The sequence below is a fragment of the Pempheris klunzingeri genome, chromosome 11 (assembly GCF_042242105.1).
Source record: "Pempheris klunzingeri isolate RE-2024b chromosome 11, fPemKlu1.hap1, whole genome shotgun sequence".
Classification (NCBI taxonomy): Eukaryota; Metazoa; Chordata; class Actinopteri; order Acropomatiformes; family Pempheridae; genus Pempheris; species Pempheris klunzingeri.
In genome coordinates, this window is record NC_092022.1 from 1,122,501 (window position 1) to 1,135,747 (window position 13,247).

At 42.7% G+C, this 13,247-nt stretch overlaps 2 protein-coding genes across 2 annotated transcripts in view; one reads left to right on the forward strand and one right to left on the reverse strand.

Annotated features, from left to right (window-relative positions):
• Positions 1-4,890, forward strand: part of LOC139210158 (protein NDRG3-like) — a 21,000-nt gene extending 16,110 nt beyond the window's left edge. Inside the window, exons 14-16 of the mRNA XM_070840143.1 lie at positions 380-415; positions 1,268-1,319; positions 4,152-4,890. Of these exons, the coding sequence (XP_070696244.1) occupies positions 380-415; positions 1,268-1,319; positions 4,152-4,321 (258 nt within the window). The 3' untranslated portion in view covers positions 4,322-4,890. The remainder of the gene's footprint in view (positions 1-379; positions 416-1,267; positions 1,320-4,151) is intronic.
• A 3,475-nt stretch (positions 4,891-8,365) lies between these two features.
• On the reverse strand, positions 8,366-12,411 carry rfc2 (replication factor C (activator 1) 2). Its single transcript, XM_070839622.1, has 6 exons — positions 12,127-12,411; positions 11,332-11,437; positions 11,119-11,220; positions 9,622-9,880; positions 8,771-9,031; positions 8,366-8,512 (listed from the first exon to the last, which is right to left on the reverse strand). Exons 1-6 carry the CDS (start codon positions 12,359-12,361, stop codon positions 8,402-8,404), a joined length of 1,074 nt encoding a protein of 357 aa, XP_070695723.1. The 5' UTR covers positions 12,362-12,411; the 3' UTR covers positions 8,366-8,401.
• Between the last annotated feature and the right edge of the window lie 836 nt (positions 12,412-13,247).

Here is a 13,247-nt window from a genome sequence, read left to right on the forward strand (position 1 = left end):
TCTCTCTCTGTCTCCCTCTCTCTGTTTGTCCCTCTCTCTCTGTCTGTCTCTCCTCTCTCTGTCTCCCTCTCTCCCTCTCTGTCTGTCTCTCTCTCTATCTGTCTCTCTGTTTGTCTCTCCTCTCTCTGTCTCCCTCTCTCTCTCTCTGTCTCTGTCTGTCTCTCCTCTCTCTGTCTCCCTCTTTCTCTCTCTCTGTCTGTCTCCCTCTCTCTCTCTCTGTCTCTGTCTGTCTCTCCTCTCTCTGTCTCTCTCTCTGTCTGTCTCTTTCTCTCTCTCTTTGTCTGTCTGTCTCTTGGAGGTGATATTGTGTGCAGTCTGTTTAGGATTCTGTCAGTGGGTCGACCTCAAACTGAGAATAGGTTCTTTGTCTCTCCACCAGATGGCAGACTGCGGAGGGCTTCCTCAGGTGGTGCAGGTGAGTCTGAGTCACTTCCTCCTAAATTCCACCATGTAGAGCTGCGTCCCGTCCTGGCTTCCCGAGCTGATGGTGGCTCTTCGCTCCGCTAAAAATACGCACCTGGACTCACCTCATCAGGCAGCACAGAGCAAATGAGCTGGACAGGAAGTCACACAAAGAAACGGCAAAGGGAATCCGATCAGTTTTTCAAAATAAAACACTCCATGCAGACCTCTGATTGAATATCCTATCAAATACATCAATATTATTTTATAAAATCTGGCACCAGGTTTTCTTTTAATGATGGCCAGAGGTTCATCTTGGAGGTGGAAAAACACTTTAACCGTCACTTCAGCGTACCGTCTGCAGACTGCAGCACAACGAAACAGGAAATACTTACAATAAAGACAATTAAAACTGACAAAATAATGTTAAATCTGAGCAAGCCGACTAATCAATCAGGTGAAACGCCTCTGAAATGCTCCCAGAGGGAAATGAAGCCACACGGAGGACAAACTAAAACCGGATCGCAGCTGCAGACGCGATGCAGACGTACCCAATGGATTTTCAAGGTCACACAGTTGGCTTAAAGGATAATTTACACTTTTCCAAGTCTTAAAACATTTTTGCCATTATTCCAGTTTAAACACATATCTGGTCGTGTGAGACGAGGACACGTGAATTTGTCCTTTAACCATCTAGTTTGTATCACTTGTCCTGAATGTCCAAAGTAACTGGGATGAAAAGCTTAGAAATCTGAATCTGTCGGTCAGATGTAGCTGTTGGCTCATCGCTGGTTAGAAATAAAGACTGATCAGTTTTGTACGTCGTCAGCCAGTCTAACTGCAGTGTGTGTGTTTCTTTCCTCAGCCTGGAAAACTAGCAGAGGCCTTCAAGTATTTTGTCCAGGGGATGGGCTACAGTGAGTATCTTCTGCTGTTTCTCTACATGTTACTCAGAGACCACTCATCTCTGTAGCTTTTAGACATCCACACGTCTAAGTCTAGGAGAAGAGATACTAAAAGTTTCTTGAAACTCCTTTTTATTAACAACAACTAACTTTCACTAACGCCTGGTCCGGACTGAGTTTGATTGAGTGCTATTTTGAACTTCCAGTTGGTCTCTGTCTCTCATGTTTCTGAACACAATCCTGTTTTTTGTCCAACAACTCTGAGTTTTGTCTGAATCGCTGCAGCTGCTTGATAGATTCTTCAGAAAATCCTTGTTATTAATGACACCAGTGGCTGTTAAGTGAGCTGCATTCAGCATCCAGTGACAACAGTGACGTGACATACACGAGACTGGACATGATGATTAATCTTATTTAGGAACAACGAATGAAGGAAACATCAGATCCATGCTGTGGAAAAGTTTGATAGTATTTTCCTAGTGATAAGGCTAGCGACCAAGCTAACCAAACAAAGGTCCCTTCATGAATCGAATGCCTGCCGGTACTGAACCCCTTCCGTGACTCATCCCGAATTCTTTCTGGAAAAACTGTCCCGAGTCCTTTACACAGCAACTGAGACATTCAGGAAAGATCTCATTTTTAAGTTGCAACACAAAGAGATGAATGCGTGTTAATCGTCAGCTAGAAAGCTATAAAAGTCCACCGTATACTGTACAAACAGCAGACAGACACAGTTAGAGACCCGCTGGTGAACATAGTGGAGCTTTTGGCAGCTAAAGAGACAGATAGGTGGCGGTGAAGACCCAAAAATAGAGCTAAAAGACAGCGAACATTGGAATTAGATTCACCAGGTGACGCTAACACGACTCCACCTGGAAGATCATGTTGCTCTGTGTTTACTGGACTTTTTGTTCAACACGTCAACTTAAAAGGAGAAAATGTGCTGATATTTAGTTCACAGCGTGTTTCTGCTGCCCCAGGTGGCCACAGGTGATTCTTAAAGAAAGAAAGAAATGATGTGTTTGCTGGTGTAAACATTTGTAGAAACGTCTGTACCTATTTTTAGTGTGTGTGTGTGTCTACAGCCTGCCTCACTAACTGTAAGTAGCAGTTTGCACCGTTGTGTATGAGGCAGTTGGATTTCCTCAAGACACACTAATACGTTTGGTGTGTGTGTGTGTGTGTATTCTACAGGCTGTGTATTACAACTACAATTATTTCTCAATCTGCCTGCCTTCCTCTCTGCTCTTGTTCTTTCTCTCTCTCTCTGTCTGTCTCTCTGTCTGTCTGTCTGTCTTCGTTTTCTCCAGTCCCTCATGTTATGTTAAACCACCTGAGCAGCCAATCAGGTATCGGGATTTCAACCAGAATCTTAAACCTTCTCCACTACTTCGCCTCTCTCCATTTCCATCTCAGTTTCTCTGCTTTTGTTTATCTTGTTCCTCCCTCCCTTTGTGTCTGTCTGTGTGTGTGTCTGTGTGTGTGTGTGTGTCTGTCTGCATGCTGCTGATCAGCTGATCACACTGATTTCTTTCCCCCCTCTGCAGTGAAAAGTAACCAGCTGGCTGCGCTGCATGCCAACACACTTCAGCTCCGTTCACACTGCAGACAGTCAGTCACGACAATCATCTATAGGGTGAAACATAACATGAGCTGAAAGATACGAGAAAAGGAACAATAACAGAAGATATCACGCCTGTTTTTGTTCAAACAGACTGGCCTTTTCCACTCCAGGAAGGAGCCAACACAGCTGCTTTGCATCTCAGATATATGCCACAAAAAAATGCACCAAAACCACAACTTTTGAACCAGGTTTGGAAGCTTATTGCACTGCTGTTGCACACGCAGCTATTGGATGTATTAACCCTTGTATGGTGTTCGAGTTTGTGGACCCGATTTCATCCGTTTTCATGTTCTTTATCAAAAGAAAAATTACATAATTAATAATTTTTTCAAACTCAGACTCATCAATATGAGTCAAGGCCAATGAGTCTGAGTTTGAAAAAATAATTAATCATATCATTTTGCTCTTGATAAAAAAAATGAAAAGGGGTCCCACAGACCTGAACAACATACAGGGGTTAAAGGGTTCCTACTGGTGCTGGACATCGTTGGAAATGCTTTTTCAAGGTTTAAAAAGTGGGTTTTGAAGTAAGTTCTTGAAAGTGCTTAAAATTGTAATGGCATTAACATAATAAATCGACTTTTTAGATTAAGACATAAAGTAAGTCATAAATTTAATTTACCAGGAACCCTGTTATTAGTTTGATTGATAATGATTAATTAAAAACTGGACTCTGAGGCCACGTTGATCTCTTCAGTTTCAAACGTCCAGAAACCAAAGATATGAATAAAATCCATCCATCCATAGATAAATAAAATATAAATTAGTCGATTGTTCATTTTCTGGCAATCACCAAGTGGCTTATCATTAACTAACACTTAATAATCAACAACCAGTGTGAAGTTACGGGAGTGTCTGTGGTGGAAAAGGCCTAAAACCTCATGCTGAAGTGTTAATTCTCAGTGTCATCATTGTGCGTTACATCTTAATTCAGATTTGATGCCTCAGATTCACATTTTGCAGCGTTCCTGGTGAGACTTTAAAAACAAAAATGTGACTCAGTGCATCTTCCTGCTGTTCACACTGAACAGAGAATCTGAAATACTCTGAGCTTCAGCGTGAACGGAGCCTCAGACTCACCGTCATCAGATTTGAATCCGGCCGCTCGGTCACAGTGTGGACGATTCAAATCGGCACACAAACACACACACACACACACACACACACGGCCTCCACACTGGTGCACTCTGTCACTAACGGCACACTCGTGTCTCTGTCAGTGCCCACGGCTGGTATGACCCGACTGGTCCGCTCCAGGACTCACTCCGCCTCCAGCGTCGGCTCCACAGACGGCGTCCGGAGCCGCAGTGCCACCAACACATTGCCAGAGGGCGCCAACTCCTCCAGCCCCGAACACACCGCAGCACAAACCATTGAAATGACCGCATAGGACTGCTCATGCTCTGTTGTCTCTCTCTTTAGTCTTTGATTATCTTCCTCTTCCTCCTCTTCCTCCTCCTCCTCCTCCTCCTCCTCCTCCTACACAGACGCTGTGTACTCTTGGAACTTTCCTCTGCGTAGGAAGCAGCCAAACAGTTCCACGTTTGTAGTTGTTAACGTTCTTCCCAAAGAACCGAAAAAGGTCACAACATCTTATAAAGTACAGATGACTGTTGTCGGGAACGCCCTCAAGGGGTAACTGGTATTTTTATACCTGAACCTTGTATGTCCACATCCTGGTGTCTGAATGACTGGTAGGTGCTAAAAGTGTTGGAATTGGTCCAGTAGATCACCTCAGCCAGCAGCCACCAAACAGGCTGCGATGTAAACCTGATCTGATTCCTGCAAGATCCTTTTGGTTTAACCACAAACAGCCGTTATATCGCTCTCTGCACACACACCAGACTACATTCACTAAAACAGGGATTTTAGCTGGTGAACACAGGGAACACTGGTCGACTGCTGCCTCGGTTATAATGTTTGTCATGTAACTTCAGTGTTTTTAAGTCACACAGTCCTGTGTTCTGCCATGTAAAATCCCTGTTTTAGTGAATGTAGTCTGGTGTGTGTGCAGAGAGCGATATAACATCTGATGCTGCTCATGTGGGAATTCTTGAATCCTTAATTTTGAATTCATGAATCATTGGGTCTCTCTCTAATTAAAGAGTTTGGTCTAGACCTGCTCTTCATGTAAAGCGTCTTGAGATAACGCTGTTGTGATTTGGCGCTATATAAATAAAGATTGATTGATTGATTGAACCAAAAGGATCTTCCAGGTCTCTCTCTGTAGGGATCCTTTCCATGATGCTGTCACACACTTAGAATAACACTCTGAGCCTGTCAGTGGATCAAACAAGCTCTTTTAGTGGACTTTTTGCACCTTCCAGTCATTTAGACACCAGATTCTGTGCAAATAGGGAGTTCACCTTAAATTCAGATTCGGCTGCTGTCACCAACAGTTTGGTGTCAGCGGCAGCCATGTTGGCTCCATTACCCTGTGCTGTTTATGATGCCGATGTTGATTCGTGCTTTGACTCCCTCCTCCCTGGAGCTATGCGGTTGCCATGGGGACGCTGTAGATGTACCTGTACATGGAGTTCAGCTGGTTCATATTTATATACTGTTGTGTTGTGTTTCTTTGGTAGACTGTTCTGCAGATTGATCATTTCTCTTCCTTTAGTTTGGTTCTGACCCCTTGTTTTTATTACTACTATTATTAATATTATTATACATATTATTTTGTTATGGCTGTCGTTGGTAGTGGTGGTGGTGTTGGTTGCTATGAAGAATCGTTTCTGAAATGATGAACTCTTTTTTGTGTTATTTTTTTCCTACCCATCAAATTACAGTAACCTTAAAGGAGCATTTCACCAAAAATGAAGGCGCAAAAGTAGTTTTGGATTTCAGTTATACTGCTCCTGACTAAAGACCTGTTATTTAAAAGTAACTGATTTAACAGCAAGAAATATCAAAACGTCTATCCTGTCACCTCCTTGGACACAGATATAGTTCTGGAGGCTCTGGAGGGTAAACTACAGATTTAAAAAAAAACCCACATAATTTTAAGGCGAATCGTTGCTTCATCACCCTCTATCGTCTTCCTTCGATGGGGATCCTGAAAGCGACCTGTTACCTCATCGTGCATCTCCTCTTTCCATCGCTGAGACGCGTTTTAGTTTCAGTCGAGCCGTCGCAGAAGCTGTCGCCCCTGCTCAAGCATGCTCGTCGTGGAGTTTTGGCATGCAAACCGTAACCGTGGTGTCTGTCTCGTGAGTAACTCAGATGTTGTTCCACTGTAGCTCGGAGAACACCTCCACATAGAAGTAAGGCGGAAGGTGAAAGTTAACTCTCTTCTACGGTGTTGTTGCGGTTAGTTTGTGTCTCTCTGGACTGAAGGCTCGTCGTCAGTAGAGGTCATTTTCTGCTCTGGAACTTGTTTGCCGTCAGTCACATGAAGTGAATTTGCTGAATTGCACTTTAAACGTCGTCCCGTGTTAGAGGAGACGATGGCGTGTTGCTGCCGCCTGGTGGAGGACTGAGAACAGCTCCCAGAGCAGGAAGTACCTCTTGGTTCTTACGAGCAGACGAAGTGTGTACGAGGAAAAACGTGCCGACCCACGAACTGTAACTCACCCAGTCAAATACTCAGCTCTTTCATTTGATAGATACTAACTGTAACCGTTATTGTTCTTCATATTTATTACTTTTACTGTTACTTTTGAGGTCTGTACTGAAGCATTGGTAGCTGTTCTGTTACTCTGAGATTTGTTGTTCCATGACTTTTAATGTACACAAGGTTTGTAATGAAATAAAGCTCGTTATCCAAAAAAAACCAACCCTGAATATTTATTCTGCAGCGGTGGAAGAAGTGTCCACTTCCTGGACACACATGATGTGACTGACCAAAAAAGTCACAGACTAGATTTACTAAAACCCAGAGGAGTCCAGTTTTCCATCAGACCACCTGAACTACGACATCATGAAAGGTTATTATGGATTACAGCAAAATACAAACTGACTTTGGCTTTAGATGAAAGTAGCTGGTGATTATGCAGCATCCAGTGCCAATGTGAGGCAAACTAACAGCAGTGGAATGTAAACAAAAAGCTGACTGACGGGTTATTGATCCTAACTAAAAGCACCTTTTTCACATTAATATTAGTACAAAACTTTATACTTTAAAAAGTTTTAAACATTGCAACTGTGCTTTACACAGTTGAACCAAGATTAAAATAATAGATAAAAATAAATAAGACTAACTATAATTAACCCTTTCATGCATAGAGGTCACTACAGTGTGCAGCTATTCAAAAGCTGTTTTCTTGTATATGCATGAGTTTTGGTGGCATAGTTGCACATCAGCCACTACAGTGAAGCTACTGCATCATCTCATCCACTGCTACCCAGTGCGAAGCCTTGTTTTTCATGCCTAAAGATGAATAAAAACACTTAATAAAAAAAACTGAGATTATCATAATTCGTGCATGAAAGGGTTAATATCCTAATATTCAGTGGTAGAGAAATATTCAGATCCATTACTTAAGTAAAAGTACTAATACCACAATGTAAAAATACAGAATATTCACTCATAAAAGTAGGAGTATAAAGTATGAAAGTAAAAGTAGTGGAGCAGAAAAGCTTCCCCCTGTAACTGTTGTACTATTATATATTCCATCAGATTATTATTCCTCATTATTGATGGAAAAGCAGGATTTTACTCATTTGTAACTATTTAGTATCAAACTGCAGCTGATGATTCTTTTCACTCTGGATTCATCTGCTGATTATTTTCTCCATCAGCCCATCGACTGTTTGGTTTGTAAAAACAGTGAAAATTAGTGAGAATAATGACGTCACAATGAGCCCAGAGTGACTCCTTCACAGCGCTCGTCGTGTCCAACCAACAGTCCACTTTTGGATGAAAAATGACTCAACAAGTATCAGTATTGTGGATGGATTAAGATGGTTGACATTTGTAGCTGGAAAGTCAATCAAACAACCATAAAGAGACATAAAATGATTATAAAGAGACATAAAATAAACTTATGAGACACAAAACAATTGTAAAAAGACACAAAACTATAAAGAGACATAAGATGATTATAGAGAAATGTCCATCGACAGTTTGGTTTGTAAAAAATGGTGAGAAATGGTTCCTTCATGATGCTGCTTGTGTCCAACGTTATTAAAAACAGATTCAAATCAAGGAAAAGCAGCAAATATTCATGTGAAGAGAAGCTGCAACCAGGAAAAAAATCTCCAGCAGTCATCAGAATGATGTGCTGGGTAGTTAACTTTGATTAAACTCATAAGAAAACATCACATTTCATAAACTGTGTGAAAAGATCTGAATCTGTAAAGTAACAAACGTTGTCACATGTAGTGAAGTGATAACGTCCAATATTTCCCTCTGAGATGTCCTGGAGTAGAAGTAGAAAATACTCAGGTTTGTAAGCTTCAACATGTGTCAGTAAAACAACCACAAACATACAGATTCATGAAAAAGAGATTTATTGTCAAGTTGTTTGGTTCAGCTGGCAGCAGGGGGCGCCGTCTTGCTGCAGAGGCGGCCGAGCAGACCGGCCATCTGCAGCAGGGAGTTCACCCCTTCGGCCACCCTCATGTGGGTGAAACCGATCTCCTGGAGGACAGAACCAGAGATGACGATTAGTTTGGTTTAGTTTAGGAAGGTCGACGGGTTAAAGGAGCATTTCAACATTTCCATGACCCCTTATTTTTGTTTTATAGTACGTGAGACAATAACATGCTAGGAAACCATTTTCCAGAGCAGTCATGTCTCGTTTTGTCCTGAATTAATCAGAGACGTTTGAACCAGATAATTCTTGATAGCTTGATAAATTACTTTAACTGCTGCTGATTATTTTTCTGGATTTGTCACCTTGATGTACTCCAGTTTGAGGTATTCGGCCATCTGGTACGTCTTGCAGACCCTGAAGATGTTTCCGATGATGTCCTCCGGCGAGTAGCCCAGCGCCCACAGCTGCTCCACCACCTTGTAGGCCTGGTCGATGTTCCCCTCCACACAGTGTCCCAGCATGCTTTTCACCAGCAGTGGGTGAGGCTCGTCGCACACTTTGAAGACGTTCTCGCTGTTGATGTAGCCGAAGCCAGAGTTGGTGGACTGCAGGTTGTTCAGCGCCTGGAAACACAAGAAACAGGAAGTCAGACAAATGACTGTGTGCCTTTAGAGTGAGACAGCGGACTCTTAAACCTTTTTAAACCTGTTGGAACTGGTCCAGTAGATCACCTCAGCCAGCAGCCACCAAACGGGCTGCAATGGCTGCAACGTGATCCTTTGGGACAACTGCCCCTGATCACAGTAGGTCCACTAAAAGAGCTTGTTTGATCCACTGACAGGCTCAGAGTGTTATTCTAAGTGTGTGACAGCATCATGGAAAGGATCCCTACAGAGAGAGACCTGGAAGATCCTTTTGGTTTAACCACAAACAGCACACACACCAGACTACATTCACTAAAACAGGCATTACCCCACCAGGGGTACTGCCAGTGTACATGGAAAAGGTTTATAATACTTAATCAAATAATTAAAAATCATGATCTAATGAAGAAAAACTCAGATGACCTGTGAGGTAAAATTACTGTTTTTGTCAATGGAGTCTGGTGGCCAATTCCAAAACCTTTTCTACCCTCCAGTCATTTAGAGACCAACATATGTACAAATAGGGCCCAGGTTTAAAAATATCCCACCTCTCCAACCCCGCCCCTCACCTGTCTCATGTCCCCCTGGGCGGTGAAGATGATGGCCTCCAGCCCGTCGTCAGACACCGACAGACGCTCCTTCTCCACCACCTCCTGCAGCCGGGCCAGGATCTGCCCGTCGGTCAGCTTGGAGTAGCGCAGCACGGCGCAGCGAGACTGGATCGGCTCGATGATCTTATCGGAGGCGTTGCAGGCGAGAGCGAAGCGCGTTGTCTTTGAGTAGATCTCCATTATCCTCCTCAGCGCCTGCTGGGCTCCGTCTGTCATGCTGGAAGGAGGATGGAGACCTTACAGGTGGGATTTTCTGGAAAATACTCCAGATCAGCTAGTGTCCCCAGAGACCAGGTTCCACTCTCAGTCAATGGTGAAATTCCCTGACTTTTCCATTACTTTCCATGACCTATCAGATGAACTAATTTCCTGATTTTCCAATACCTTCCCCAGTAGTTTTTTTTTTTAATTCTTTAATTCCACAAATGTCCAGAAATTCCTGCAGAGAATCTTCACTTTCCTACTAACAGAGTAATTTAAGAGACATATCAGCCGTTTGAGCACCACATTCAAAACACGTTTCATGATGGATGTTTCAAATAGTCCAGCTCACAGATTGTCTGACAGCATCATGGAAAGGATCCCTACAGAGAGAGACCTGGAAGATCCTTTTGGTTTAACCACAAACAGCACACACACCAGACTACATTCACTAAAACAGAGATTTTACCTCACAGAACACAGGAGCTGCTGGTCTGCTGTTGCCTGTTGCTGCATTGGATCTGAACTCACCCTTTAAAACACTAAAGTCATACAATGATACAAATACAATGATACAGATCACGGCAGAAACTCCTGTGTTCTGTGAGCTAAAATCCCTGTTTTAGTGAATGTAGTCTGGTGTGTGTGCTGTTTGTGGTTAAACCAAAAGGATCTTCCAGGTCTCTCTCTGTAGGGATCCTTTCCATGATGCTGTCACACACTTAGAATAACACTCTGAGCCTGTCAGTGGATCAAACAAGCACTTTTAGTGGACCTACTGTGATCAGGTGCAGTTGTCCCAAAGGATCACGTTACATTAATCTGGCTGGTAAAGACAAACAAGGCCCAGGTTTAAAAATAAGGTCTCTCTTAATGTTAATGTTTGAATGCTGTGATAAAATTGTAACTCTTATGGGCCTCTGTGTTCAGTACTATATGGAGCCCGACTATAAAAGAAACATCCTGGTTAAATAAAGGTATTATAATAGTAGTCTAATAAAGAAATCAACAATAAAACCACTGCAAAGGGCAGCAATAATAATAGTTGTGTGCAGTCCGTTCACAGATAATTTAATTAGTGAGGATTCAAAGATTGTTAGAGGTCTGAGAAGGTCAACGTATTCAGGATTTTGCAAGAAAAAAAGCAGAAATTAGACCAGTTTTGTGTAATAAAAGTCCTTCTTCTCCCTTTAATTGTCTGGTGGCTGCACAGCTCCTGTAGTCCCCCCCCCCCCCCCCCTTATGACGTCTCACCTGTCGGCTTCGTCCAGGATGATGATCTTGTGTCGTCCTTTGGGCAGCGTGACTTTCTGCTGAGCGAACATCTTGATCTTGTTCCTCACCACGTCGATCCCCCTGCGGTCAAACACACAGCGTCCGTTAACGCCAGCGAGAGTCGGCTGTCGTGCGTCGACGTTCCGCCTCTCCGTTGTCCTTGTCGCCCGTTATTCCCGGCAGGAGCCTCACCTGTCGTTGGAAGCGTTGAGCTCCAGCACGGCGTCCTTCATGGAGGCTCCCAGCAGAGCTCGGGCCAAACACAGGATGCTGGTGGTCTTTCCTGTGCCCGGAGGACCTGGATCACACAGCACGAGACTTTTTATTCTCTGTGAGAAAGTTCAATCATACGGTGACGCTTTATATAAAACGTCTCTCTGTTAAAGGAGCAAAGATATGGAACTGAAGTGAAAGTACCAAACAGTTTTATTGATTTTAATAGGTGTAATAGCTAATCTCACACACACACACACACACACACACACACACACACACACACACACACACACACACACACACACACACACACACACACACAGGGAGAGTTTTAAATTGGCCTTTGTTATTAGTAACTTTACACACTGTGGAAAAGAAAACTTAGTTATTGTAACAAAGGTCTGGTGTCCATTTTGGTTCTGTTATAGTTACTGGACCCCCAGAGATCCCTGTAGTGGTTCTGTTATAGTTACTGGACCCCCAGAGATCCCTGTAGTGGTTCTGTTATAGTTACTGGACCCCCAGAGATCCATGTAGTGGTTCTGTTATAGTTACTGGACCCCCAGAGATCCATGTAGTGGTTCTGTTATAGTTACTGGACCCCCAGAGATCCCTGTAGTGGTTCTGTTATAGTTACTGGACCCCCAGAGATCCCTGTAGTGGTTCTGTTATAGTTACTGGACCCCCAGAGCTCCATGCAGTGGTTGTGGTTCTGGTCCCGGACTAGCTTCACTCTGCGGACGATATAAACCTTTTCATGTCCACACTGACCTGCGATGATGATGTTGGGGACGTTTCCCTCCCTGGCGAACACCTCCAGCCGGCTCACCGTCTCCTCGTTCCCCACGATCTCGTTCAGCTTCAGCGGCCGGTACTTCTCCACCCAGGGCAGCTCGTAGGCGCCGCCGGAGCTTTTGGCCGAGGCCTCTCCGCCGTCTGTGTCCGCCTTGTGTCCGCCCTCTGCCGGCTTCTTCTCCCGTTCGGCCTCCGCCATCTCCACGTCCATGGTGTGTGTTTCTGTTTCAGCCCGCGAACCGCAGCGGAACTTTTCCCTCCCTGGCGACATCACGGGATCAAGCTGACGCCCCCATTGGCCGATCGTGATGACACCAACGGCGCTGATTGGCCGACAACGACTCTGTGAAATATCGCGATAGTTACATCTACAAATGAAATAAACGCCATAAACAACAAATAACAAAAAAACATTCATCATAAACACAAAATGAGTTACTATTTTAGATTGTAAATCGTTTAGGTTTATATAATTTTAATATTTCATCCATGTCATGAGTTTTAGATTACGATTATTATTATTAGTAATATTTATATTTTAGGCTATTTACTGATTTAATGTGGCCTGTTTTAATTATGGTGTCTTAATAATATTCATTTTTATTTATCCAGTCTAAACATTTTAGGGGCAGTGCAACAAGCTGTAAACTCTGTAAATACATACTGGAAATACATAAATAAATATTATGGAGTGCCATTTTAGTCAGTATTTGATAAATTAATAAATAAATAAATGTGAGTATATATATATGTCAACACAGTTCAATAAAAGAATACATTGGTTTTTATTTTAAGAAGTTTTTCAATTGAGTACTTAATTTCAGGGGACTTTTATTTCCCAGTGCCACATTTTTCCTCTTTTTATTTCCATCTGTACATCTTTAAATGAACGGGATGAGAAAATAAAAGATGCCATAAACTAACAAAGCAAACAATCATCATAAACACACAATTAGTATATATTTTAAATTGCAAATCGTTTGGTTATTTTAGAATTGTAATAGTTCATGTTTGTAATGGATCTTTAGTGACAAAATTATAATTAATATTTCTATATTTTTAGGCATTTATTGCTGTAATTTGATCATTTGATCATT

Bases quoted from the DNA above. Each gene is read 5' to 3' on its own strand.
- rfc2 (XM_070839622.1), bottom strand. From the start codon at position 12,361: ATGGACGTGGAGATGGCGGAGGCCGAACGGGAGAAGAAGCCGGCAGAG. The intron at 11,438-12,126 runs GTCAGTGTGGAC...TGTGTGATCCAG, and splicing joins CCCCAACATCATCATCGCAG to GTCCTCCGGGCACAGGAAAG. The intron at 11,221-11,331 runs GTGAGGCTCCTG...GTTTGACCGCAG, and splicing joins CTCAACGCTTCCAACGACAG to GGGGATCGACGTGGTGAGGA.